Source organism: Trachurus trachurus, assembly GCF_905171665.1.
Source record: "Trachurus trachurus genome assembly, chromosome: 17".
Lineage (NCBI taxonomy): Eukaryota > Metazoa > Chordata > Actinopteri > Carangiformes > Carangidae > Trachurus > Trachurus trachurus.
The window spans coordinates 22,609,189-22,636,487 of record NC_139900.1 but is presented as its reverse complement, the minus strand read 5'-3'; the positions used below and the strand labels follow the sequence as shown (position 1 = coordinate 22,636,487).

At 42.8% G+C, this 27,299-nt stretch overlaps 1 protein-coding gene across 1 annotated transcript; it reads left to right on the top strand.

Moving 5' to 3' along the window:
- Positions 1–718: 718 nt before the first annotated feature.
- gng12a (guanine nucleotide binding protein (G protein), gamma 12a) lies at positions 719–27,084 on the top strand. Its single transcript, XM_083991627.1, has 3 exons — positions 719–1,096; positions 24,839–24,947; positions 25,541–27,084. Exons 2-3 carry the CDS (start codon positions 24,855–24,857, stop codon positions 25,664–25,666), a joined length of 219 nt encoding a protein of 72 aa, XP_083847753.1. The 5' UTR covers positions 719–1,096; positions 24,839–24,854; the 3' UTR covers positions 25,667–27,084.
- The last annotated feature ends 215 nt before the right edge of the window (positions 27,085–27,299 follow it).

Here is a 27,299-nt window from a genome sequence, read left to right as displayed (position 1 = left end):
ACCGGAAGTTGTGTTTTTCTGTCGCCCTATGTAAGTTCTGTGAGAAAAACCTGAATTTATATTTACAATACTTCATTATCATATGATATTTCAGAAGTGGAGGGTGGAAGTGCTATAAATACAGTTGTTACTCTTCCTGGTATTTCTTATGTGTAATACTGTTTTCTCTACTATTCAGAGATAACTCCTCCAGTTATTCAGAAGATTAATACTTCACCTGAAATTTGAGATCGAATTATAAGAATGTGCTGATTAAATGTAGTCCACATACTCCTTAAAAAAAAAAAAAAAAAAAAAAAAAAAAAATCAGTTTTCACACATTCACCCCAACCTCCCTCCCCAACTTTTACATGACAACAATAATTATTATCATGTTGTTATTCATATCGCACCTTAACAAAGTAACATGGTTCTTCTTGTATGAAATACATAAAACAACAAATTGAAAGCCCAACAGGGAACAATGCACATTGTATAATACATGTCTTAAACCCAAACATGTGCAGTGTAAGGTCTCCATAATATTGTAGAGAGAAAAAAAATCACTTTTTTTTATTTAGTTAAAATCATAAATCATTAATATTTGCTTGTTTTAGGTTTTAACTCACACAAACATCTGGGCACGCAATAAACCAGTGCTTTATTGTGAAAGTTTCCGGAAGTGCCACCGTCGGTTGGTGCGCGCGGCTTGACGCTCCGGCTCGCGGGCTTCGGGCGGTCCGCCTCCCCGCCTCTCGGCTCCCGACAAAACTCGGCAGTTCTCGACGCGAAGCGTCCAAGTGGAGGAGGAAAAGGAAAGGAGAGGGGGGGAGCGGTCGTACTGTGGAGGAAGAAAAAGTACACGACAAATAAATATTGACACCGACCGTCAGCGGAAAGTGAGAGCGGTGCGAAGTGGCAGCTGTGACGGCGACAGCGCGGTTCATGTAGAGCTAGTTTTCCACAGTCTATGGTGTAAACACACGGGTGTAGTTGTGACATTGCGCCGTGAGCGACAGAGCAGAGGGAAAGGTCTCCTCCCAGTCTGTTGACGGATAGAGTTTGGCTTCAGTGAAAGGAGACACGGCTAGACCCGAGTGTACATTACCCCGGCCAGGTAAGACCGCCATGTGTCACATATAAACTGTAAACTGTCGCAAATAATAGCCTACACCGCGGACACAACGCGCTTTTTTTTCTTTCTTTCTTTTTTACCTGAAGCAACAGTTGCTCTCGCCCTGCTCCACTATGACACATACTATTTACTGTCATTGCTGCCAGCTTTCACAGTCCTCATCCGTTTATGCAACACTTGTGTGGCACCACAGCTAATTTAGACACAACACTGTTTCATTTTACATAGGCTACCTGTTACTCCAGCGGCCGCACATACACACACAAAACTGTGAGGTTAGCTTCATGAATATGGTATTCAACAGGTGATGGCTTGAGCTGAAGGTTTACTCAGCACTGTGCTGTCTGGGCCTTCTGCCCTGATTATTCCCCACAGGCCCCACCTATTGTGTTTGCCACATAATGACTTATTTTGGAAAAGCAAATAGATTATTCCTGAACAGAATAGCACTTTTTTATAGATATGTAAACCAGCCACTTCCCTCACATTAGTCGATTATGCAATAGATAATCACTTGCAACATTGCCAGTGTAGTCCCAACGTGAACCAATTAGATTATGAGCAACAGTGTGATGGTTGAAGTGGAGGCCCCACACAGGGAAGTGGCTGAAATGTTTACATGGAGCATCAACAGCTCTGTTGATGTCCCCCTGGCCATTAGGGAGGACAGAATACAGACCAGCCATTGATAAGGCCAACTCATTAGTACCCCATTCACCGCCATCAAAGCCTCCTCTCAACGCCCATCAACATGAGTGGGTCACACCGTGCACACTGGAAGCTGAGGAGGATCACACACTTCCTGTCTTCTCACTGCTGACGGAGGGGAGGGGTCGGTGTGCTGTGCATTAGGATTTATTATGACATACTTCACCACGACCGTCAGCAGGCAGGAGGAAGTGCCTCAGCAGTTAGAGATGAGACGAGGCGCTGACATAGATAGACAAAATCTTGGTCAGTGTGTTTCTTATGAAAGCACCTGTTGGCGGTGCTGACTGTGTTTCTTATGTTTGATTTGCACGTGTTGTGGTTTTTACTAGAAATGAGGATGATGACGGTGAGGATCAGGAGCCGCCTTGTCCCACGCTGTCTGCTCCTGTGTGTTTGTGTGTATTGACGAGATATGACAGATGATCAGTTCATCAGGTTCAGCTCATCGAGACGTGAACCAAATGTTGTGTTGAGATAAAAGTGTGACCTTTGACATCTTTTGATTTCTCTGAGCCAGCCTTGATGGCATGGCCTGCATGCATTTGGGAGCTTGTGTGAGTAGGTTAGCCCCCCCGAGTTGCTGGCAGGGTTTAAGGTGACGTGTGATGCATGTAAATTGATTAGTAACAGGAGGAGGAGGGGGCGAGGTGGGAACAGCGTCTTGCCTGGTGCGAGGAGGAGGATTAGATATAAAGCGTAGGTCACCGTGGAGTTTGAGATTGAGGGGAGGACCGATTTTTAATCTCCCTCCTCTTGTCTCTGCCTCTGTTTGAGTTTAACTCGTGGAAACAATGGACGAACTGTTGGGATCATGTGGGAAGTGGCACACGCAGCTGTAACGAATGCTGCACAGCACCTTATCGGCTAACATGCTGCTCTGGAAGCGGCATTCATCTCCTCAAACGCAGAATGTGGGCCAACTCGATCGGCAGCTCCGTCTGCAAGTTTTTTGACAATCGGCCAGTTTGGTTGAGCAGGGAAAGCTCGGCGACGGTGGCCGCCGTCTGAGCCTCTCGTTAGCCAGGATCTGTTTCCTCAAAGTGCTGATGTGTGGATTCCCCCCGCAGGTGTTTCACTGCACACAGTTTGTTGAAGTAGGAGTTGGTGTGTGTACGTGTCTGTGCGTGCTTGCCACAGTGTCTTCTGAGTGATCTTACTACTTCCTTACTGGGCTAAGTGATTCATGTGTTTTCTCAACATGATACGCACACAGAGAGGCTTAAGTACATGTTCCTAAAAGTACAGCCCTAAATGTTTCCAGCTCTTTCATAGACTACCTTATATTTCTCTCTGTGTTTTTGAGCCTTATGATAATTCAACTAGATGCTCATTAAAACACTGAGTGGAGTCTGTTTTAATCGTTTACAGCTAAAACCATTAGTTGCTCAACAGTTGAGAAACTGAAAGAAGAATGATCAGTTTGTTTGATTAATGTGTTATAGAGAAATGTAGTACAGGTATGACTTGTCAAATGTGAGAGTTAAATGATTTTGGTTTTCCATGTAAGTTAGTAAAGTGAATCTCCTTGAATTTGGGCGATGTTGGTTGGGTAAAACAATCCATTTAGATATGTCATCATGACCTCTGAGAAATAACATTTTCACTAGACACTGACATTTTATAGACAAACTGAAGTTGTTACAGTCGGAAAAAAACAGATTTTCACATCAACAATAGGCTATATGTGTTAGTTGTCATATCATACCTAACATTTAAAATGATGAGTCAGTGAGTTGATCAAGAGAAAATGAAATATGATGCAGCTTTGTATCACAGACACCTCATCTTGGACTTAGGACCAGACTCTGAGAAACTGTTAATGTCCATTTTTTCATTATTAGACCAATCAATGGATTGATATGTAATGACAATTAATTGATTTCCTATAATTGAAACACAAGCAGACATCTGAGAGTTTTTTTTTTTAAATGTCACAATAAAATAATCTAAAATGGGCAAAATTAGATTTCGGACAGGAAGCGTAGAATCACAGTGAAACAACAGATCAAGAATCTGATGAAACAGTTTCGGTTCATGACACCATGAGCCGCAAGATAACATGCATTTCTTAGATCGAAGGGATTTCATCAAACGCTTAATGCTTTCTCTGGTTGTACTGGGCCTTTAGAGCAATCAGTGATGTCCGTGCGATGACTCCTCACTTTATACATAAACGGTTTTACAGTTTAATTGAAATTTTACAATTTGAGATCATTTTAAGATGGTTATGCACCACGACAGAACAGTTGTCAATAATCTGTTACAAAATCTGTTTTCGGTTTCAAAATCAGGAGTTTCGATAGGAGCAAACTTGGACCAGTTTGACTTTAAATATTGCTCACAATTACACATGCACTAACAAGAACTCCACGACTTCCAGTTTCCTTTCTCTTCTAAAACCTCAGGACTTAAGAGGTATGTAAAGACATACTGTAACCCTTATGGGCTTGCCTGAGTTGGTGTTTGTGGTGTGTGTGTGTGTGTGTGTGTGTGTGTGTGTGTATGTGTGTGTGTTGGTAGTCACAAGGCCTGGCCTACAGTGGCTGGTTTGCTTGAATTCCTCCCTACCCAGCAGCAGATGTACTGAGAGGAGCGGTGGTGACATTGTGGATATACAGTCACACCCATCTGTTGGTTTGGCAGTAAAATCACTTGCTTTCATGAAATACCGAGCGTTACTGGATCCTTTTTCATTGACTCAAAATAGACCAACTCGGTATCTACTCTAAAGCGGAGACATTTGCTCTCCCAACACTCCACTTTGAGTATCGATGATTGAAGATCGAAGTTACAGAGAACTAATGCAGCACTGTAAGGTGAAGATAGATGGTAGATCTGCTGCAGGCGTCAGGAAGTAAGGAGCTGTTAGTGCTCATGTACTAATCAGGTTGACATCAACCTCTGATGCACACGCTCGTCAAGCTAAACAGGAAGTGTTGTCAGGGCAACCATCTCAGATCGCCATGAAAGGTGGCTCAACAGATGTCATTTCCCCTCATTCCCTTAAACGTGTCAGGGTTTTTTTTTCCATCAAAGTCTTATTTATTGCCAGCTTGCGGTTTCTTTCTACGTCTGTGCGCTGGTTGATCTTTAGTTTCTAGGACAGACTGGTCGCAGGCAGGCAGGCTGCGAGACGTTACACAAGCTGTACCCAGAGTGCAGAGCTTCTGTAGTCCTGTTTGTCAGACTGGATGACGGACGGAGGCAGTTCACAGACAGAAAGGTCAAACTCGAGTCTCCACGCAAACAAGAGGCGCTCAAAAAGCTCATGGGAGGAGAAACAGTGGAGTGCTCTGTGACCATGTCTTCCTCATCACAGCCACACCAGCTCATCTTCAAAGTCATTCAGGTCTTTTTTTTTTTACTGTCGGGTCGCTGTGAAATGTTCTGCATGAGGTTTTGCAAATAATCTAGGTGCTTTTAAGACTAATGTCGAATGATTAAAACCCAGTCAACAAACAGAAACAACTAGTTCTGCTGTCAACATGTAATCTCACCTGTTAATCTGCGTGTCTTTACTCTCCCAGATTAACATCTTTAAATGCCTTTGTTTTGTCCAACCTGCAACACAGAGCCAAAGACGGTCTATCAATAATGAAGTGGAATATAGAAAAACAGCAAATATTCAGATTTATGAAGCTTTAATTGGTATAACACATGTGTTCTTAATCAAATGGGTCGTTATTGTCAATTGACTTTTCTGACACAAAGAAAGTCCAGAGTGCTCAGAAGCCTTGGATTTTCCTTTTTTTTTTTTTTTTTCCTTTTCTGACACTTGACTAATTGAATAACTCTTTACTATTTTCAGAAATAGTCATAAGCAAAACATGACTGACAGCCCCAGATTCTTTATTCATGATTTCAAAAATAATGAACAGTAAATCTCAGTTGGCTTTTGGAGGAATCTCATTGAAAACCGATGTGTGGATTCTGACCATTTCCTTCTTACAGTTTGCATCTTGCTTTTATAGAGCAACAGATTAAACTGGAAAAGAGTCAACAAATCAACTCAACAACGCCATCTTGAGTCTGTCTCCTGTTGTCTGGTTTTAGCAGGCAGACTTCCTTCTCTTGGAGTTGTAGTTTTTTCTCAGCTGCTGACCAATGCAGAACTGTTAATGAGCATTATACATTATTTATTGAGCATGAAATATAGGTAGTATTATATACCCAGTCCTACTACATGACTTAAGTGAGCTGTTCTGTAATACTGAAGTCAAAGTAAAGTTTTAGTCAGTGTAGGAAACATTAATTGTGCAAGAGAAACATTAGTGGTTGTAAAAGGAATACAACAAAAACCCAATGGGGAAACACACGGTACCATTTCTTTCTTTCTTTTTGTTTTTGTCCGGGTTGTTCAGGAGGCCTCCTTTTGCTGTTGGTACACGGCTGTTCATCCTCAACTTCCATTGGACAGAGAGAAGGAGGCAGATAAGATAGGTGTGTTTAGAGTGTAAACTATGTCCAAGGTTGAAGTTCCTCATAGACACTGATCTGAAGTTAGATTTGCGGCTGTCCCTCAAATTGTCAAGGTTAGTTATTAGAAGCCGACCGCTCATCAGTGTTCATGAGAACCTCACAGTGTGAAGGTAAAAGGTTGGAGTGTGTGTGTCAGATGTGTTGGTAAAATGATTTTTTAATCAGAATAAATATTTATGTGTTCACTCTGTGAATCTGTGAACATGGAGAACAGAAACAAAGAAGCATGTGATATCTAATAATTAGTTAATTAGCACAACCTATAATATGTATGATTACAAATCAAAGTTAATCATAATGGGTCTGACAACAACAGTTTTTAAAGGTACAATCCGTCAACACACACTGAAGGTTTTCTCTGCCAACAGAAATCCAAGCCCAGGACTGACTGCTGCTTTTCTTTATAGACTTAGCAGACAATTTTGTCATGTAGCACAGACCTTATCAATAAAACCATTAGCAATAGTTCTGTTCTAGTCAAGTGTCCCATAGTAGAGTGACAGTGAGCCAGCCTGTAACAGCATCAGCCGCCAATACATTTTATTTACTGGTGCTTTTCCTACTTTACGCAGACACAGATTTCTTGTTGTTCAGACAAAAGAAGCAATTTAAATAGGTTACCTTGACCTCTATGAAATTATAGGGAGAATCTCTAGATAATGGTTGAATAAAAAGATGGTTTTCATGAACAAAAATTTCTATTTTCAACTTTTCAATTGTGTATGCAAATTTTTTTAATTTTTTTTGCAAAAAGTACGACATATTGGGACCTTTACTGGAAATCAACTACCTTATTAAAGCAGAAAACGTGTTCCCAGTCCAGCTTCAGCTGCTTCACACATTTCCATGCACAAAGGCTGTGGACAGACAGGAGAATAATGTGTAAATGAGTGAGAAGACAGAGAGAAAAGGTTATTTATGGATCAACAGTGACATAGAAAGTCTATTTTTATGGCCCATTGTCGAGTGGCACATGCAGGAACGTCTCTCGGTCGTCCACCTGCTGTTCAGCTCTGTGACGGGGGAGACTGGAGATGCCACCAAATCATAACAAGGGATCGCTGCCAACTTTGCGAACAAAACAAAAACAAAAGCATACGATGACCTACCCGGGAGTGATCAACCGTAGCTCTGCCTCCTCCCCAGTGGTAATGTCACAGGAGTGGATGCTGTTTGGCAGAGTCTCAACACCCAGCAGCTATCTGCAGGAACAGATGAACACTGTCTCTCTCACAGGACGTCAGCCCTTAAAGCTCATCTTGTGGGTTCTGCTTGGAGAGCTGTGCGTGTTTCTTTGAAATGCTTTACATAATTTGAGGAAATGTTTTTATATATAATATATTGTGAATAATGATGAGCTGAAGAGGGCAGTGGACTGTTTTAACAGGTTCAAATAGACCATAAAACACACACATGCTCTACTGTAGGATTCAGGGCAGCAATCGCAGTAAAGTCAGAAAACAAAGCACTTGCGCTACTTTGGATATGGAGGTTGACAAATAATTAGGTATTTCTGGTCCATAGGCCTGCAGTTCCCTCTCCTGCCACTCGGTGGCGCCCTCTGACTGCCTTCTGCCTCGGTGTAGCTGCTGCTAGTGTTGAGTGGCTGCTGCTCTGACAGAGGCAGAGATCTGACGAGGTGCTTTGTTGTGCTTTGATGCAGCGTCTCAAGATCGGGGGAAGGATAGGGTTTTGAATCGAAGTGAAAGTCTTTACATCGGTCCCGCATGATGCCAACTTTAAAGCCAGTTCTCCTGTGTGGCCTATTTGCCCTCACAATGACAATTCATCCCTTTATCTCGCTCCTTGTCTCATACACACATGTACACCATCTGTCACTCCGACACTGCCAGGTGGTCCAAACCCTGAGCTTTTATTCCTCTTGTCCATTATACTCACTCATTTCTGTTTATTCCCATGAGAGGGACAGTGAGTGTGTGTGTGTGTGTGTGTGTGTGTGTGTGTGTGTGTGTGTGTGTGTGTGTGTGTGTGTGTGTGTGTGTGTGTGTGTGTGTGTGTGTGCGTGTTTGCGTGTGTGTGTTTTCCTAGAGAGAGGTGTTGAATACAGTACGCTGCACCTGTGACGTGAGTCAGTTTTCGGTTATGTCCTGTCAGATGGCTCAGGTGGCGAGTGTACACCCCTGTAGGTCAGGTTACTGTTTGGCAGGACTCTATAGTAACCACCACAAGCAGAGCACCAGTTGGTAATCTACCTGCAGCTACAACACTTTAAGTGATTCTAATTATAGTCCTGTGCTTCATGTTTATACTTAAGATCACAGTACAGACATAAAGACAAGAAGACCAAGAAAATTATTTATTAGTATTCATCAGTACTGCAGAAATATTTCAGGTATTTCATTGCATGCTGTATGTTTGTTTTTCTCCATGCTTGCATTTCAGATGAAATGAGACCCAACTTCTATAAAACGCTTTGCTTTATACAGCAGATACTGGAATGATTGCACATGTGATTGCCTTGTATTTCAAGTTTCTGCCCTGTGTTGCAGATATTGTACACATGTTATGTAAAGCCAACACTCCTGTCTGGTTGGACTGGGCAAAGTGGGCTGAAGCACTCCCACTCGCAGGAAGTGGCACCTTTTTGTAAGGACTCCAACGTTCCTCACTTGCAATATGTTATTTCCTCTGACATACACAACATTTCACAAGACAGACACCAGCCCAAATATGGGCATATCCTGTCAGAGTGGGAGGAAGAGTCCAGCCAACATAAAGCAGCATCCTGCCAGACAGGTAAGGAAGAGAGGGAGTGGGTATAAGTTTCCTCAAGGTGCATTCAAGTTCATAGTGTGTTCTGCTTTCAAATGAACCAGGGAAGGGTTTAAGATGCAGCAGGAACTTAAAGGCCCGAAAGATAAATGAATCATTCATAATGTTCAAAGTGGAATCTGCATGTAAATTCAGCTGGGCGAATGTGTGTGTGTGTGTGTGTGTGTGTGTGTTGGGGGTTGGGCGAAACACTGTCACTGTGATAGATTCTTTAATTTCTTTAGAGTCTTTGGGAACTTTGCTGGCATCTCAAACAAAGACGTGTGTGTGTGCGTCCTCACTGAGGCCCAGTTGCGACTCAACACCTGTAGCATAAGGCGACACATCAACATGCGACTGTGTGCTGTGTGTTTGAGAGGAGAAACTGCCCCTCCTTTTTTTTTTTTTTTTTTTTTTTTTGGCCCATCAAGTCCTCGGGGCCCCCCAAAGTTGTTGTCTGATGCCTCATGAGGTTTCTCAGTTAAAAACAAGCAGAAACAGGTGTCCCAGGAGACGCACAATCGCTGCCTGTTTTCTCTCAGTCTTCTCTCGTTTTGCTGAAATCAGGTGTCTCATTCACACTCTGTTGAATCCTTTCACTTTCAAAGCCCCCCCCCCCCCCCCCCCCAGGCTTTGTTTGACAATGATTTACTCACTCTTTTCTGGTGCACGGTGGAACAAGGACTCACTTTTTGTCCCAGGAGTGGTTCTTGTACAGTGGCTCCTTGTGCAATTACCTCTCTGAACTGTAACTGTTCCTTCTCCACAGGCGTCTTATTGGAAAACCAGACAGTTATCTCATTGTCTGCAATATTTTTTTTTTTCTCACCAGGAGCAATCAGTCGCAGAATCTGCAATTCAGACATTTCATACCGGCTCTGTTTGGAAAAAAAGATTACATCTCTGAATCCAAATGCATGTATGTTGAAGCATGCGGCCTGCTTTACAACAGTAGTGTTTTGTTTCAGGGCTCCTACTCCCTACCTTGAGACGTGACCTTGGGGCACACTTAACACCAAGCAGCTCTTTGTGTATTGTCTGGTGTCAACTATCTTGTGCAGAGGAGATGAACACAAACCGTATTTTAATACAGTTCCCCCTTCTTCTTCTTTTTTAAATGCACACAACTACATGCATGAAGCGGAGGGGTGGACCTGGTGACCTCCCTGTGCTGAGAAATGACTGTAGCATGAAGAGAGAGGAAGTGAACGGAGACGGAGGGAGGATGAGGAGGAGGCAAACATCACTTCTGAAGGGATTCGGGGGTGGGCTGCTGAGGAAGTGGCCTCAGTGTGACCCACAGAGTGAGCCTCTTCCTCCAGCCGACAGCCCTTTGAAACTGTTAGATGAACGGAGTCGCAGTGATTGGAGGGAGGGGCAACCATTCATGTGGCTGCTGATTAATAGTAACTCTGACCCCTTTGTGTGTGCGTCTGAGTTTAGAGGGTTTGTAAGTCAATCTGATTGCGTGTAAGTCAATGCATCTGTCTGACAGATCTTTTAACTTTCATGTCTGGCTGCTTTAAATGTCGTAGTGATTGGATTTTCTTTAATATGATAAGTTTAGGTTATCTCTCAGAAAAAAAACACCAGAAAACTAGAAACCTCCAGATTTTTCCTGGAGGAGAAATGGAGAAGTTACTCTTTCATTCTCTTCTCTGATTTCTGTATTGATGTTTAAAAACCAAAACCAAAAGTACCTTGGACTGCCTGCTACTTAGTCATTTTCAATATCTTGACTTAATTCTGTTTCAGCTTCTCCTAGGGATTTTTTGTTAGGGTTTTACGCATTTGTGAAATTCTTTCATGCCCCTGTCATTCTGCAGCTTCTCTGATTTTCTAACCGTGAAGCAGCGTCATCTGTGACTCGTGGTTAGTAGCAGAATCGGTCTTAGTCTAAACACTGGAAATGACTTCACAGAAAGCCTGTATTACGCACTGAAGATGAACTGGAAAGAAGTGGACATGTGTATTCACTAACCTTGATGGAGGGAGGTGGCATGGAGCAGAAAAAACCCCATAATATGTGAAATCTGGTGGTTGTTTGACATTGGCCTTGAGTGGCCTTTGAGTTTCTTTCTTGATCTTGTTTTGTTTATTTGACATAGATTCAAAACAGAATAAACACAACAGACAAAACAAACAGCCCCCCCCCATTATACCATGATGATTACAGTACTTGCTGCACGTAGCTTGGGAGTAATGTCAGATAGATGTCGTTGCATTCTGGGAAATGTAGGCTCTGGTATCTTTTGAACTTTCCCATACAAGTGTAGATACCTCAGCCTTGGATCTTGGATGCAAATATAAATAAATGACCAGTTATTATAATAGTTATGTAATACGTAACACTAACAGTCTTTGCTGCTCTCAGATAGGGAGGAAAGGCAAAATACAGTACATGTGGTTTTCCTTCTTGTTATAATAATATAATAATTTGATAAGAACTACATCAATTATTTTAACCAACCACTTTTGCTTCTGAACCACATGACAGAAGGTTGTCATACTTTAAGTCTCATTCTGTGTGGTGCTGGCCTTTTGTCCTGACCCCGTCCCTCAGCAGTGACCGAGGCCTTCAACTCAACTCAGTCATAAAGCCACCATAAAATCAGTCACCTGGCCTTGTGAGTAGTAGCACCATAAATACTTACAGGGTTATTGTGAGAATGGTGTTGTAGTCTAATAGTGTTGATCAGTTTAGAACTGGTAATCTATTAATAGGTTCATTATTTGAATTCATATGATAATTGATTGATTAAACTTGCCTCCAAGCTGATCCGGCCTGAACAGTGTGTCATTCCCCCAGTCTCACTCCCCACTTTTCCGTCTCGCTCTACTACTGTATGCTATCAATTAAAAAATGCCCCAAAAAATATCTTTATAAAAATGTAATTGATCACATAAAAAATGCCATCATGAATGTGCATTTGTCAGAGTGATTTGTATTTTCACTATAACTCAAAGAATTCTGCATCAGCACTATTTATTTGTTTTTACAGACAGTTTCCACCAGTATGTTCCTGTGTGTGTGTGTGTGTGTGTGTGTGTGTGTGTGTGTGTGTGTGTGTGTGTGTGTGTGTGTGTGTGTGTGTGCGCGCGCTCATGCAACTTGTCTTAAGTAGTCACATGCAGTAATCACTCCACTATCCACATGCCTGTCATTCCTGTCCTTGTTTGTCCTGAAGTGTCCCTTCTTCTGTGCAGATAGTTGAGATCTTTGGGTCCTGAACCACACACCGTTCAGAGACACCATGAGACCACGCGTCTTATTGCTCATCACGCCTTTAGTAATCCCATGTTTCCTGTGAGTGGAAGGAAGCTCAGGTGCTCTAGAGAGTTGCATCTTTCTCATTGTGTGGCTTGTTTAAGATATGACCTCATATTTGAGAGGACGTACCGTCCTACTAATCTGTGACACAGTGTCTTGGAGTGTCCTGTTCTGTGTAGAGCAGCACTGTGTCGAAGTCGTAGTTTAACTATTAAACTCATCATACAAGCCACAGTTTTCTCTCTGTTTAGAGGTTCACCACTCTAATGCCCTGCTCTGTGCTGTTATTCCTGAGTGATGTGCAGCCCTCTGATACTCACACTATCCCAGCCAGCCTGTTGAACTCTGACCGGTGAGGCCAAATGTCAGCAGTTTGCAGAGAAATAAATTTCACCTTGAGAGCGACACACTAGACGAAGCACAGCTTCTCAGATATCCCCTGAATTAATGAGGCGGTGGCAAATTAGTGACTAATGTCTCGTGCAACAGGAGATAGAAGAGCTCTGAAATGTGGATCTAGGCGCTCCCAAGGTCTCTTCCAAATTTGTGGGTAATAGCTTCTTGTAAAACCAAACATGTGACAAAATGTAACACAGTGACACAGCAGTGTGTCCAATGATTCAGCAAAAGTAATGAGTTGAAAATAACCGAATCAAAGGAACTATGTGAACAAGCCTTATCAAACATACATGCACATATGCATACAGATACATATATACATGGTTGCCCATAAAGTTGGAATCATTTTTTTTTTTACCTCTTCTCATGAAATGATTGTGACTAGGGATGCAAATTATCGAGTAATTCATTAATTGATAGTTGATAGACCTTATCGATCGATGATCGATTAATTGATAAGCGGCGATTTTCCTGAGAACCTAAATATTAGGGGAAAATTTAAGATCAACATTCCTTATGGACTTACACTAGTATTTGTTAGTTTATTTTAAGAGCACAGCACAATGAAAATGTTTAAGTAGCACGTTATTGGGACATAGAGCTCTGAGGTTGAAGTCCTATCATAATGAGATGAGATGAGAGACACCGCTGCGTTTCCATTACAGATTTTTGCAAAATAAAAGCGATATTTCTGAAACTTCGAAAAAGTGCAATTGCCATTTGCGGGTGTTTCCATTGAAAGGTATTTTGCTAATGAGCCGTAATGCGTCTTGCGTTTCTATGGTGACGGCACAGCGATCTCAGCTGCCGACAGCTGTTGCTGTTATTGTTTTTAACATTGACAAAAACAGCACTTGATTGCTGAAAGGCAAAGCCCGTGTGGCGCTGCAGCGGCCACAGATAAGGGCGCACTCACACTAGGGCCAGTTGTTCTGTACCGCGCTGAAGCTCTAATGCCCCCTCCTCTGTCCCTCGCTGGCCCGCACTCACACCACCTCCAACCCAAGCCTGCAAGCACGGTTTCCTCCGTTGATACAGAGGGACTATTTGTTTACCAACACGGCGGATGTGCGCTTTAACCTGACTGCAGAAAGAACGGAGCCTTTTAAACACCAGCGGTGATGAGGCGCTGACAACAATATAGGTGGTTGTGTGTGTCCACACACCCGTACAGATTTATGTGACTTAAGGTGACATTTCGGCGCAGGAGGGAGTGGGAGTGTGGATGCGAGCCAGTCTCCTTCAACCATGCACGGAAAAGGGGAATGATAGGAAAGGGTTTTCTAATTTAATGAGAAACAATGCCCAGGTCAGCAATGCATGACAATAAATATGTGGTTCATTTGTCCCCTCAAGTTACATAAACCAACACAGCGTGGACACACGCGCTGTTCTCCGCGGCTCCGCAACGAGCGCTTTTTTTTCTTTTTTAATTAAGCTCCGGTAGCGACCGGCTAAACTACGGAAGGATACTGTAAACCAGCGCGGATCCGGTGTGTTTATCAAAGCTTGGTCGCCGTGCTGAGGCACCGGGTCGGTTTGAGCTGCGTTCAGGCTGCATTACAACTCCTCAGGCAGCTCCGTGTCGGCGGCTTTTTGACTCGTTACTCACTGGTCGTCTGTGTGTTAGCGATGGTACAGCCTGAGTCCCGTATAGCTACAACAGGTGTTGTTGTCTCTTTTCACCTCCTCTCCCTCTCTCCCTTGTGTGCTGCAGTGCGCTGCGCTGCACACGTTTACACAGAGATCCGCTACATTATGTCGGCTTTGCTTGTTTACATTTCACAGTAAAACTCCCATTGAAAAGGAACGATTAATTGCAAGTAATTTAATTTAATCGATTAAATTCTTATCGACAATTAATCGATAGTCGATTAATTGTTTGCATCCCTAATTGTGACAAATGTGATTTGTATCAAAACTGTAAACTGGGACGAAGGTGATTACTGATGTGTATAAATAGGAATAAAAAGAGGAATGTGTCTGAAAACAAAATTATTCTGACTACCGTATATGGGCAAGAGTGTGTATATAGTATACTGTATATAGATATGTATTTTACATGCATGGTTTTATAAGGGTGTGATGTGTGAGCTATCTGAAGTGATGTGGGGGTAGTGTCTTTCAAACAGCAGTGTGCAGATCTGTCTGTCTGTCTGTCTTTCACATTTAAGAAGCTGAAATATTATTTAAATCATAATTGATCGTCATGATTTGATTATCCATAAAAAGTGAATTTTCTGTTGATCAGCTGATCGATTGAATTGAGAAATCATTCCAGCTCTTATTGCACAGCTCTGTTTGAAGAATGATAGTTCCTACTACTGTAGTAGCAGTAGTAGTAGTAGTAGTAGTAGTAGTCGTCTACTGTTTGTCTCTGCAGCATATGATCAGATATAATTCAATGTTCGGGACATTCTTGTAAAAATCCCAAACAGGTTTGAATGTGAAATTTCCCAACTAAATGATATGAAAAAAGTTTTTTGTTGTTGTTGAACTGTTTGTTTTCTCTCTCTCTCTCTCTCTCTCTCTCTCTCTCTCTCTCTCTCTCTCTCTCTCTCTCTCTCTCTCTCTCTCACACCTTCCTGTCAGGAAATCAAGCAGCCTGCATTTTTCCATCACTAATCCCTCTGTCCGGTTTGACAGGGTTGGTCGCTGCTATTGATTTCCAAGCTGAGTTTATTGTTCTTAATTGTGCCGTTTGCTTTCACTTTAAGCACTGCAGTGGTGGCCCCTTGACTTTTCTATATAATCTTTTCATGGAGCAACATTAAACATAATAATCAAATATTCTGAAGTGTTGTCTTTATCTCTAATTTGCTTGCTACATTAGTATGATGTTAAGACAATGTTTTGTATACCTTAACAACATGAAAGGCACATGCAAATAACATCTAAAAATAGATCTGGCACCTTCAGACACACACGTAATTGTTGTGTTACACACACCTCGTCCCCATTTATGTCACCCTCTGACTAATCCCATTTCCTTTTCTGGTGAAAAACAAACTCATCTTTATGACCTTCATGTTGCTGTCTAATGAGCCGAGTGACGTCCAAGCCACTATCAATTATTCCGTCCATGCGCGTTTAACCCTCCGCGCTTCAGCTCCAGCAGGGAGGAGGGGCTGTGTGACGGCCCAACCAGGAACTCCACAGACCTTTGGTCGTCTCCGTTCCACCTTTGCTGCGGTGGTAACGCACATGCAGGCAGGCCAGTCCAGGGGTGGAGGTTGGAAAGACTGAATTCGTTTGTTTATTGTTCCATATAGGCAGGGCAGTGTTGGGCCAGAGATGGAGATCCATTGTGTAGTATCTCCCTGCCTTCGTCATGAATAGTAGCTTTCAGAAGCGAGAGGGGCTGAGGCGAAAGGCAGAGTGCTCACAATAGCTTTAAGTTTTATTGCGTTCCTGTCGCCGGCAGCAGATTTTTGGCAAGAGACCAAATGCAACATACACACAGCTGCACAGCTTGTTTTCTCCAGCTGAACTCTCTCTCTCTCCCTCTCACACACAAACTCTTATCTCTCCCCCAGGCTCAGTCGCAAGCAAGTTTTTTTTCTACAGCTCTCTGCTCCACCATTCATTCCTTCCCTTGCATCCATTTCCAGCAAGCTCCACTCGGCTCGCACTAAGCTTTCTTTTGTGCAGTTTTAGGACAACAATGCTGTTTGTTTTCCGAGGGCAGAGCAGAGAGACGCTGCCTGGCAGCCTCTCTGCCTAGGTCGCCCGTGTCTCCTGCATGTCACCCTCTGTGCGTCTGCAGTGACGTCTGAAGGGCATTATCTGCCATAGGCCTCTGTTTGTTTTGGGCTGCTCTTGGCTTGATAATGGCCCATTACTGGAGAACCAGAGGCTCATAGGCACCTCAGTGGAAACTGCAAAAACCTTGCTAATCTGGATGACACCCAGCTGGCATTCAGCTTAGTAATATTAGCTATTTTTGGGAGTAGTTTTTTTAAACGAAACCAGCTCAACTGTTGCCAGCAACAACACAGACCCAGTGAGTATTTTTAGTGCATACTCTGGCTGCTAATGATATCACTGAGGCGTCAGCCGCCCTCTGTGTCTGTTTATGTGTTTCTCCCAGACGTTTGGCAACCTGTGCGTAAAGCCAGGAAAGCCAGTTATGTCTGAATACTTGTTGAACATCAACCGAAGAACGCCATTAGCAGATCATATCCTGCCTCTCCTGTGGAAGGAATGTGAGGAGTTTCGTTGACAGTTGCATCAATGGAAAAAAGAGAAACGTTGTCACCTCTGCTCCCACTTTCTTTGTGCATGTTTCCATGCAGTCTGTGCTTCACCATCTCCTCCCTGTCTTGATGTTTATCACGTGGCAGAGGAGAAAATGAGTCTGCCGCTGGTGTTTCCCCTTGAATCATTTGATCATTTATCATTTATTATCCATACCTGCACAGCGCATAAAAATTCCTATCCATGACTGTCTGCATACTCTAAGTAAGAAATCATATCTAATGCAATGCTGCTGTTAAACCGACATTAATCCTTTCTGATTATCAAGCAAAAATGTTGAAAGACAGGAGGTGAAGTAGTTCTTCAACATAGTTTAGCGGTTACCTCCCAATTTTTCTAAAGCTCCATGCGTTGAGTGTCTTTATTCTGGTTGTTCCTGAGCTGACACCCCCTCCTACACCTGCTGCAGGTGTTCATTAGACCTTCACTTATCTACTCTGCACTTACACTACATCCCCCCTAACATTTAACCACACTGCACCCACATTTAGGATTACACAACTGATAATTTGCGATCGCAACAATAGGCCAACAGCTTGGCTGACCCTGCTTGGCTCAAATGGCCTACTCAGCAGTTTTCTTTTGTTTTTTTTACCACCCTACACTAATGTGTAAGAGAGGTGTAACCACTCCATCCATTTTCACCATTGTTTTAATGTTGTGAAATTTCCCATTATATCTCTGCAAAAACAAGTCACCAGCCAAGTGTGTCCAGACAAGACAGCAATTGATTTTATGTATTGCACTGAATATCTGTTGCTCCATTACTCTGCAGGTCTAAATGAGGCAACAGTGGTCAAGCAGGAGAGTGTTTGAGTGTTGAAGCCAAAGTAGATGACTTTCCTTTGTTTAATCCTTGCATACCAGAGTGTTACGTGCTCTGTGTTATCACTGTTATCTGTCATGTCAGTCGGATGCTGCTTCTCCTCAGACTTGTCCCAGCCACCGAATGTGCAGCAAGTCATGTTCAAACAATCCTGTTCTAAATATCACCATGTTTAAGGACACTGATTAACATGTGTTCGCTATCTCACGGTGTCTCTGAACTTATCAAACTTGACATGCAGCTTTTTGTTTTCTGTTTTATTATTGAGTTCATAACACACCGGTCTGGGACCACTTGTAATTCCTGCAGCAGAACCAGTCGGGCCATCTAGTCTGAGCACGAAACAAGGAATCATTCATAGTTCATTGGGACAGGAATGTGCCTCAAGTAAATTGCACATGAATTTAGGATTTAGAAATCCTGCAGAAATGAGTCCAGTCTAGTCTTCTGTCTAGACACTGTGCAACTGTGTTACAGTACGCCGGATTGTTTTTGTATCCCGTCAAGCCACAGGACTTCAGGATTGTGCAGTTTGCCAGGTTCTGAGAAGCCACTGTACCGGGGTTTAACTTTAACTGAGACTTCTTCATGGTGGCGTAGGAATGACACTGTTATTTGTAGCACCACATGTTTATTCTGAGCGATTTTCCATTAACCTTTGAACAGTCCTTTTCACTTTTCCTGGAAACATCTGCTTACACAGGAATAATGGACACCCCCTCGGCCAATCCAGATCAGGCGGTCTTGCAGTCAGGCGTAGAGAGAGAGAGAGAGAGAGAGAGAGAGAGAGAGAGAGGGCTGAATTTCCCAGTAGTCCCTCAAAACCCGTACTGAGTGTGCAGCCAGTGGTCTGGGCGGGGTGCTGTCAGCTTCACTTATCTCAGCACCCATACCTATCAGCTGTGGGGTGGTGCTGCAGCTCTGTGTCTCATCATAGATCCCCTAAAGCACACACACTTCAGTTTTGTGCATGTGCTTTTTTTTTTGCCCCATTTTTTTGAGTCATGTGTCTTGTTGCAAACAAGGGCTGCAAATAACCTTTTTAATTAGTGCATTTTTCCAATTAGTTGGCCCATAAAGTGTTTTTCGGCATATTAAGAAGGCATGTTGGGAATCAGGTTTTGCAAAATTACAGAGCAATGAATGACATGTAGTTTTAATTTTCTTGACGAGCCGGTGATATTTCCCAGAATGACTTGTGGTGTTGTCGCCAGGGTTGTTAGTTTCTGTTTATTTTTGGGTAATCAAGATCATCATCATGATATATGCAGCATCAGCCGTATGAGAGCAGCTGCCAAAGAAACAGTTCTTTTCTGTTTTTTGGTGGGAAAGTAGTGATGTTACTCTGGTGGTTCCCACAGCCTGTGTGTATGTGTGTGTGTGTGAGAGAGCACCGTCCCCTCCCTGCCCCACCCTTTCTCTTTTCACAGACCTAACTCTGCAGCCAGAGTCTCTCTCCCCACCCTCCGGCTCGTAAACACAAATCCCACTTTACTCAGCAGCAGGACTGATGACTGATGAGTATTATCCAGTTTGATAAGCTCCGGGAGCCAAGCGAGAACAAGTCGGTGTTTACGTGGAAGCGAGCCTTGACACAGATCTGATGTGAGAAGCAGCAGACAGAAGTGTGGGGTCATGTTTGAGGTGTAGCAGCAGGAGACGGTTTTTCACTCAGCCGGGAAAGTGCTGACTGGCTGCGGAGAGTAGGCTATGAGACGGCTACTTTTAGCTTCGCCTGCAGACTGGGAAAACTCCTGCTTGCAGACAGAGAGTGTGCAGGGGGAGGAGGGGAGGAGGGGAGGAGGGGAGGAGGGGGGTACATGAGAGAGATGATAGAGTTGTGTGTCAGTGTGTGTGTGTGCGGGAGAACAACTAATATAGTGGCTTGTGGCTGGGGCCCAGGTCTTTGAACTCTCTTTTGTTCAAAGCAACAGACATCTGTCTAGACACCAAATATCGCCTTTCCACAATTCACTGCTCTGCACTTGTCGGCTGGTGTATAAAGTCAGACAGACGCCAGGCAGTAGATGTTTCAGAGCCTCTTTTTTTTTTTTTTTTTTACATGATCACCAGAAGAGTTACAGGCAATAAAGCTGCAACTTAGATCTGGAATTCAGAAGATGAGTAAAGTGAAGTTGTCGTGCACGATTTGTTTTCCGTGCAGAATGTGCATGTGCAACTGGTGTTTCTGTTTGCACTGCAACCCGATGACCTTCTTGTGCATGTTAATAAAGAGGTTAATAAATCTGAATTGCAGCAACGATCTGATTTCGTGGTGCAGATCGTTTTTCGCTGAAACTGGCGGAGAAAGTTGGCAACGTGCAGCCCGTTTTCTTGCAGCTCCTCACTCATCGCGTCACCGTGGCCTCTTCTTGTTCCATTACTGGCGTGCAGAAAATGAAAGATGAGAAACGTGCGCGTCAGTTGTTGGATGCTATATTGAACCTGATGGACGCTGGCAGCTTCCGTCACAGCAGATTTCCTGGTAAACTATAAACGTGACGAACGAGACAGCGAGGAGTGATGCTGGCTTTCTTCCTGCATTCCTGCATCTCCTCCTCGGGTGTAAGCAAACCACTAAAGAGAAGAGAGCAGCTGACTGCTGCATTAAGAGGTCAACATGCACTGATTGGAAAGATGATCAAAAATAGGTCAGACTTTTTTTTTGTCGATACAATAACCGGAATGTTTCTCCATCTTCCGTCTTTGCACAAAGGAAAAGTTCCAGTAAAATGAAAACTCAGTCATCATCTTATTATCAGAGTCTTAAATTTCAGTGAGGTTTGTCAGAAGACCAATTACAGACTGGAGCAGGCTTCCCCTCCGTATAAACTGTGTGCTACTGCCATGTGCAGACGCTGTTTCTTTTGTACTTGTGTGCATTTTAAGTTGCGTCAAGGGATTTTTCTTTCCTGTATCAAACCTGCATGATTCCAGTCAGAGCAACAGAAAAATAACCAACAATGTATATTATCATTTTCCTCCGAGTCCCAGGCTCAGACCACAAAAATGTGGAGAAAATGACTAATCTATCATTTTGGGGTGAGCTAAATGGAGGGCTGCGAGTGTGGAAAAGACATGATCTTGGCCTACCTCTCATCACCTCGTGTCAGTCAAGTCTCAAGTGCAGACGGCACTGTGTGTAAGCCCCAGAGCAGTTTATTTCCAGCGAGTCTACTTTATTACAAAAACTGCTGCAGTCTGAAAAGGGACCACACAGACACACACACACACACACACACACTGTGGAGCTGACAGCACTGACTCTTCTTTCAGCCTTTAATGGATGCTGTTTGTGTTCGTCAGCAGCAAATTTAAGAGTTTTCTTGGGATCTGAGCTGCAGTACAGCAGCACTGTAATGTGCACACACACACACACACACACACACATACACGTTTTCATCTCTGAGTCGGTGTTAATAGCACTGACTCATAATGCTTCCCTGTTCTTGGCACTTTGAACGTGGCACTAATGAATCACACGTGTGCGGGTGGATTTGTGTGTGTAAGGTACAGCAGCAGCAGCAGTGGGGCCTCGCCGCTCTGTGCAGTAGGTGGTCCCGCTCGCTGTGTGTGTGTGTATTGTGATAGGGTGGGCTATAAAGGGGGTGGTCTTTTTCTGATCCCTGGAGGTAACTTTTTTCTTCTTTTTTTTTTTTTTTTTTTTGCAAGGCTCCTATATGTACATGCTGGCGTTTAATGCCTCACACTCGTGCACACACACACACACACACACACGCTGGTGCCCTCCCATAGAGTTTGAGTCAGGCTGCTGGTGCTGGTAGTAGCTGGCATCACATCACAGGGGCTTCACAGTTTGACTCGAGTGACTCAGTCGGGGCGGTTCGCCTGCAAAGATCACTTCTGAGTGCCTGTGGGATTTAAGAGCTGCCTCTTTCTCCCACTTCACATGCTGCTTGAACTGATTTTGGCGCCACACAGTAGTAAACTATAAACTACTAATTCTGTCTTTACCCCTTAAATTACAGCCATGGAGATGTCTCTTTCCCCCACTGTAGTCACATGACAGAGAGGAGGCTATTTTTTTAGTAGTTGGTGAAGAATCAAATGATACTACTGTCCTTTCTAAAACTGATTAAAATTCTCTACGGCAAAGCTTCGTACTCGACTCGCCCTCAGTTGATTTCCAACAAAGCAGAACATGGTCATATTGATTTGGATGTATAAGTAAAACAAAAATAAGAATGTAAAAACAAATGTAATGAGACAAAAAAAACAATAAAAGCTTTGATATCCGCCAGTAGTGATCCCTTCAAAGTAAGTTTCTTCCACCAGTTCCTGTCCGTCTAACTGCAGATGCATCAGATAAAGAAGGAGGAAAAAGCTCAAAGCCCCATAAAAATACAACAAATGTCATATTTGATGATCAGTTTTATCTGGAATAAACCCAATGCAACATTGTAAAATAAAAAGTCAACATGGAAACAGCACAGTTTATAACAAGGTTATAACAGCTTAGCGAGAGCACAGTACACTAACTGTAGTGCTAACTCAGCTCCCTCCTTCATGTCATCCCGGTCTCACCGGTCGAAGTCGTTGCTTGAGCATCTCTCGACACAGAGGAGCCTCCAGTGTATTCACTGCAGCCCTGCCGTGTGAAGCCTGTTTGCATTTCTCACGTTATCTCTTTAGTCATGGTTGTAGCCGATCAGCAGCCTCTGTGCTCTGTTTGCATATTGCTCAATTTATAAACTGTGTTATCTGGTTAGCTTGGCAGTACCAGGGAGGTCTAGGCTTTTATTTGGCGGCAGAAAATGACCCGCTGAGAGAAACGAAACCAGGCGGAGCACAAAGAAGCTGGCGTTTAACCTCTGCTCCAAATAAAGGACTGCCACATCAGTGTTTGCTGTGCTGATGCCAGGCAGCCATTGTGTTAATTACGGGCTATAAATACCTGACTCTGTGAATGAAATGATAACTCAAAGTAATGCCATCAGGAATCTAAGGACACATCGAAAACTATTCTTGCAATGTGATTTAAATACAGTTATTATCTCGCTCTGAACCAAGTCGTTCGGAGCGGTGCTGCTGTTTGACGTAGAAGAAAAGTCATGACCTTTCCCAAGTTCATCTGTTTAGCTCCCACTATAGAAATGAATGCAGTCACTCATCACATATAGATGAAAGGGTTTTATTTTCTTCACCTGAGCTGCCTTGCCTTTATGACTAACCTGGCAATGTCTCCTGGGATGATTGCTGCTCACTTTACATTGTAATGCATGACCCTTTCATGTGTCACTTTCATGTAGTCAATCACATTTTTGCTCTTTGAGTCATCCTCGGCTGTGTTTCCTTGAAGCGCGATTACTTATCTTCAGATGAAAAAGCAGCTCTCTAATCAGGCACTCCCAAGCTGAAGTCCAAAAATGGAATTTTTTTCTGACCCTTCCCATTTCCGTTTTTTCTTTTTCTTTTTGTCTGTATTCTTCCCTTTTACTCTTTGTTCCTGAAACAACTGAAGAGCCGTCTGATCCAGCTGCAGCATCGGTGGCTGTCTTGAGGGGCTACATCCTGCAGGGTGGACGAGGTGCAGACAGGCGTGAACAAAATAAACACAACTTTAAAAAAAAAAATAGTTTCCAGGCTGTTTATAGCTGTCCTAAGTTCAGGCGTGTCCCTATATCATCCTTATTATTTACTGGTACTGTGAGTGAGACCTGCATTACACAACACCATGCATTTATAATCTAAAGGAATTATTTGAGACAGTTGTGCAACACGATATTAATGTTAAACATTAAAGCAAATCCAGCAAACATGAGAACAAAATGCAGATGGAAAGATCTGAACAATGAAAGCCTGTCTTTGTTTCCATTTGTCAACTACAACTCAGAATCTGCAGCAACTGTTCTTGTGCATTTCACAATAACCTTCTGAGAAACTGTGCTAGAAGCTTCCTGTTCCCTGCTGAGAAAAGTTTGGTAAAGTGAGGTGTGTCACAAGTTCGCCAGTACATGCGTGTGTGTGTGTGTGTGTGTGCATATTGCAAAAAAAAAAGTTACAGGAAATATGTGTTTGCATGAGAAACAGACAAATGGCAATAAAAGGAAGCGAGAGCACAGGGGAGAGACGACGCTGGAGGCAGAGCTCCCACATGGACTGTAGGATGTGTCGGGGCTTGTTCCCATCCAGTCTGTAAATGATTAGCAGGAAGTGGAATCACAGCTCTGGCGTGCAAAACCCACTGCAGCGTTAGATCATCTAACTTCCAGACACCAGCCCCCCCCCCCCCTCAGTCACAGCTCTGAAATCTTTACATTGCAGCAGCTTTTTGTCTGAGTGTAGATATACTGCAGTGTCAGATTTTCAGGCATTGTCACAGTTTCCCAGCTATCAGATTGTGTGCACACACAGTTGGAACAATGTGACATTATGTTGCCAGGTCTGGCAGCAGGAAAGCTGTAACGCCAGAGAAGGGACTTTATGTGCAACTTTTCATGACATGAATTTGCATCAGACAAACAGTTATGTGTGTTGATGATGTCACTTGTGGTAAAAAGCGTGCAGAAGAAGGGGAAGTTGTTGACAGCTACTAAATCGACCCCCTTGCTTACGATACATTGACCTGAATTACCTGTAGTAAAAAACATTCCTAGGGATCACGTTGATTTAATGCTCTTCCCTGCGCTGTTGCTGCACGTTTTCATGCATTTCCTCATCTGGGCTCAGCTGACACACATAGCTGCTCTGTGACCTGCAAATTCACCGTCATCTTCACAATCCAGTTCTTCCTGTACACTGAAACTAAAGTCAACATCACCTGCATTTAGAGCTAAATTAAAGTGCATTCCCCTGTTGCTTTTATCGTCGGTCTCTGAATTGACGTGACCTTCTTTAGAAGAAAAACAAACAAACATTTGTACCATTTTTCTTTTCAATTTGTGTTTAAAACTCTTTGGATATTTTCTTGATGTGCAGAACAAATGCATCGTTTTCTCCTGTGTTGTATTCACACATTTCCCCTGTTTGTTATTCTTCTGGGTTACAGTGTTAAATCGCCCAGGATGTCTTCAAAGGCTCACAGTTCCAATAACATCGCCCATGCTCGGCGGACGGTGCAGCAGCTGAGAATAGAGGCGAGCATCGAGAGGATAAAGGTACAGTGCAATAGTTAACCTCATTATGTTAAATGTATTATTATTTCCTTGTTTGCATTTCACCCAGTGTCTCCTTTGCATTGGTTTTCTTATTATTTCATCTGTACCCTAACCCTACACATTCATGCCAGTGGTGGTAAGCTACATCTGTTGCCACAGCTGGACAACTGATTGTTGGAAACTTCCAATGTTAAATGCTGCTGGATATAAAGTAAAGTTCATTCAAATAAGATTAATCTGAAACATATGAAGTCATACTGTATATGTTTAGAGTAACATGTCAGTATGAATCATGTTATAGTCTATACCAATTTAGAAAAACATGACCACACATACATGATAGACACATTTATATTTATTGTGGTGTACACTTTCTGAGGATGATATTATGTCTCACATCTATCGAGAGTAAATGCCCATACACAAGATCTTCCTTACAACTCCAAAGGAATCCAGTGACAGGAACTGCTGCATGCAAGAGTGCAAGTTGTATGGATGTTTAATAACCACTGCTTTTGGGCATATAAGTTACATGGAGGATCTGTTTACCACTGGTTCTCATGTGTGAGCATGTCTCTCCATTGTCTCTGCAGATATCCAAGGCGTCTGCAGACCTTATGAACTACTGCAATGAACATGCCAGGAACGATCCTCTGCTCATGGGCATCCCTGCTTCAGACAATCCCTTCAAGGACAAAAAACCCTGCACTATATTGTAGTGGATGCCACTTAGCCTTTTACGATTTTTTTTTTTTTTTTTTTTTTTTTTGGCTTATTAATGTTGCTGTATTCTTTTTGTTGGGAGGAGTGCGGGGTGGACTGATCATAGCATTACCACCAGTACTGTTAACAATTCAACCATGATTTTCTTTGTAATGATTGTGTTGTGTTGTGTTGTGTTGTGCGGCTGCCCCATTAGCCTGTACTATTCACTGAAACTATTGGCCTTTGGCGGTGCCACTGTTCAGTTTGAGTTCTGACCACTAACTACACTTTGGCTGTGTCAGTTGCAATGGCATCAGGTGGATAATTACCAAAAGCAGAAACTACTCTCTGCACACACTGTCACATCTCCAGTGACTATTGCCTCTGTTTTGCCTTAAGTGAATTCATGCAGCCAAAGTTTCCCTCCTGTCCTTTAAAAGTACATGATTTGCAAGACAGTAAACGGATTCCCCACCAGTATTTTCTAGTTTTTATCCAGTCTAGATCACTGAATTCAGGGTTCAGGGTTTACGTTGAGCAACATCTGGTGTTAAATCCAACTACAGTCACTCAAAGTATTCTGCACCCACCACAGCTGCATCAGCTCTGACTGGTCAATGACAATCCACATTGAATTTAATCCACCATTTTCTCATCTGTTAATAGCAGTATGATCACCATGATACAGTGTCGTCTTCAGATGATTTAAAGAGGCATCATGTTGAAATATAAACACCTTTTATCCAAGATCATCTTTGCTCAGATGATAAAATGAGCCTGGGGATGTGATGCTTATGATACTTTATGACATTAATGCAGTGTATACATTAAATTACTTTTTATTCAGCTGATAGTGTGTGTGATGAAGAACTTGGGACCAAGCCAAACCAATGATACCGCATTTGGAAACATTTAAATATGCGTCTTTATGAGTGTATTTTTAGCCAATTCTTCTGTAACTTGTATGTGGTACAACATTTTTGGGAAGCTGACGTCACGGAGCAACGCCAGCAAGTGTTACGCAAAACACTGTGAGCCACGCCTAATCACTCGTCACAACAAGTGTCTTAGTCAAGTGAATGTGCATGTCATTGTCTTAAAGTGTTGTTGGTGCAAGTATTGTAGGCACAGGTGTAAATGGTAGTGTGCATTGATGATAAAACCACTCTCCCAAGACTGCGCTAAAATCTCTCATGTTTTTCGTTGAAACTGTAACATTTGTGTCGGTGAGGGTGTTCAGTCTTCGGTCTAACATGTCCTGCATGTTGTGATTCTCTGGGCGAGAATGTCTACTACGGTAAATTTAACAAAAAAAGAAAGAAATAAAGCGACAACAAAAAAAAACTAAATAGATAGTATTAATTAAAAATTGTCTTACACTCTAAAGCCTTACTCATATTTGCCTTGTATCATGCAGAGTACTCTTATTGGGGGTACTTTCTTTTAAAAAAAGAAATATGTTTTGATAAAATGGTATATCTGTGGGATGAAAGTGATTTGTAACAATATTGTGCCATCAGTTGTTGTTGTTTTTTTATCTACATGTCACTAGCAAAACATGTGAAATTGTGTTTCACTGACCTGGTGCTCCGCTTTTCAGCACTTCTGCTGTTGTTGCCTTCTCCAAAAGGTACGTTCAGGTCTTCG

Excerpts from the sequence above, each read along its gene's own strand:
- gng12a (XM_083991627.1), top strand. The coding sequence starts at position 24,855 with ATGTCTTCAAAGGCTCACAGTTCCAATAACATCGCCCATGCTCGGCGG. Across the intron at positions 24,948-25,540 it reads CGAGCATCGAGAGGATAAAG|ATATCCAAGGCGTCTGCAGA; the intron begins GTACAGTGCAAT and ends TTGTCTCTGCAG.